General features: G+C 34.2%; 1 protein-coding gene across 1 annotated transcript in view; it reads left to right on the forward strand.

Annotated features, from left to right (window-relative positions):
- Positions 1 to 1,154, forward strand: part of LOC109219346 — a 2,904-nt gene extending 1,750 nt beyond the window's left edge. The window contains exon 2 of the mRNA XM_019383784.1: positions 622 to 1,154. Within this exon, the coding sequence (XP_019239329.1) occupies positions 622 to 1,154 (533 nt within the window). The remainder of the gene's footprint in view (positions 1 to 621) is intronic.
- The last annotated feature ends 1,223 nt before the right edge of the window (positions 1,155 to 2,377 follow it).

The raw sequence follows: 2,377 nt of genomic DNA on the forward strand, positions 1-2,377 counted from the left end.
AATTCTGAAATTTACAGCTAGTCATATGACAAAAGATATGTTTTCCTTTTCTCTAGTTTACGTTGGGGTAAATTAACTAGCTTTTCCAATATTTCTTGTAAAAGAGGTTGTTAATTCAGAAATTTCCTATTTAACGCATTAATTCAATACAGTTGAAGTAAAAACTTGTAAATATATAATCAAAAAGAGGGAAGCACGTAATTTATTATCTTCTGTTAAACTTAAACAGCCCACTTCAAAAGAATCTGTTAGATTTAGGGTTCTAGACCAAACATGTGAAAGGATCATATCTGTCAAGGGGATATATTAAGGACCAACTTGCGCTTTGTATACAAAGATTAGGAAAAAACTAACTTGAGTCCCAAGCATAACCTTCCGCAGAAATCAACACTTCTTTTCTCTCCTAAAAATTTGTTTCCTCCTAAATTTTCGTTGTTGGAATTAACCTGATCAGATATCTATAAATAGTCCGTGATATTATAGCATTCACGTCAATAAGCTTCCGCCATTCGTTTAGGGTTTTCTTCCATAGTTCTTGTCTTCTTACTTGAGACAACAGAAGTTCTTGTCTTTGCGAATTGGGGAAATTACTATTGTCTCAGTCTTGTGTTTCTCTATAAGCAAGAAAAAGAGACGACCATATATACCATGCCAACGGGACATGGAAAGGCCAAACCGGTATTTTTCCTATCAAGAATGGTAAGGGAACTGTGGTTGGGTTTAGAAGATGTTTCAAGTTTCAAACTAGTAGTAAAGGAGAGCACAATAAAGATTGGCTGATGAAAGAATATTCCGTCGGGGATGATTTCTTCAAAGAAAACAATATTCCTAAAGAGGATATTGTAGTGTGCCGAATCAAGAAGAATATAAGAGCTGAGAAAAATCATGGGGTAACTATGGAGGAACAAGTTGCTCCAAAAGTAATCGAAGCTATGTTGCATGGACCTGATGAAGTTTACGGCACAACAGTACTACAACAAGAAACAACTTGTGAAGCAGCTGAACATCAAGTTATGGACGAGACTCAAAAGATGAATGAACAGAATAATAATAATAGCAGCAATACTAATGACTGCTCCAACTACCAACAGGAGATTAATTGGGCTGATGATCTGCTCATAGGTATTGACGACTTTGGAGATATAATCTGGTGAGCATGAGTAATGAAGGGGAAGTAGAACGAGGGGAGTAGAGACACGCAGCAGTCAGTTTATATAATTCGATGAAGTACTAGATGGAATTTACAGAAAATAGAGAAACTTTGACATATTTAGTTTCTAACTTTATAACTTCGAGGAAAGCAAAAGAAACTTACTACTATTTCTTAGTACTACTAGGTGACAGTTTCTCGTTGGAATAAACTTCTAAAGAGAAATTTGCTATTGCCAGAAGAATTTCTTTGTATTCATATATATATATATATATGTTTGACATGATTTCCTGTTATATATTTGTAGGTATAATGCTTACTATCTGTTCCCTGGCAGTAATTCTTTATCATCATTCATGCTTATAAAATTTTTTTAACTACTTCATCTTTCACAATTTTTGTTTCGATCAAATCCATCCTCTGGTGGCTAGCTAAAGAACAAATTACTGCCCATATTGTTCTTGTAGCGTATCTATTTGGTTTCACTAAACACAATTATCTTTTGTTGTTTTGATTGCAACAGATATCTTTCTTGTCAACTTAACTGTATTAAGCTTATTGTTAAAAACCGCTAAAGTAAATCAGTTTGAACCACAATCGCGAATTGTTAAAAGCAGTACATTTTAAATTTTCTCTAGGTAGATTCAGAATATAGTGTAATTTGTGTAATCCGATTATCTTCATTTCCTATATTTGTCTCCATTAATATTTCCCCCAAGTTCTTATAACTTGGATGGATGATGATGTCCCATTCTAATATCAATGGCTTATGCTTAATTAATTAACCACGTCTTAACCATGATTTTGATTATGAATATTTCCATGTAAATAATATTTGCTAACAAAAGATTTGGCGCGCGTTCTTTCAATCATGGCAATTGGCGGCATACTATTTCCATTTACACACTCGGACTAAGGATGTTCAAGATGAGCACCTGAACACATAATAAAGTATTTCTATTAGACACTCGTTGGGGAGATATTAGGAAAATGGTTCTTGGTTCTTATTTTTAGCGGGGAATCGGAGCCTTTAAATTTGGTTAACGGAGTAGGAGTTTGTTTTTAATTTATTGGGTTCTTTTTTAGCTGACCAGTCTTTTTTTTTTTTTATGCAATTACCCAGTTGCAATACTGGGCTCAGTTGTATTCAAAAAGGATTAGTGAGGGGGGCTAAGCCTAACCTCATAAAATACAACTTGGTGATTCCATCACCCAAAACGACCAACA

Source organism: Nicotiana attenuata, unplaced genomic scaffold, assembly GCF_001879085.1.
Source record: "Nicotiana attenuata strain UT unplaced genomic scaffold, NIATTr2, whole genome shotgun sequence".
Classification (NCBI taxonomy): domain Eukaryota; kingdom Viridiplantae; phylum Streptophyta; class Magnoliopsida; order Solanales; family Solanaceae; genus Nicotiana; species Nicotiana attenuata.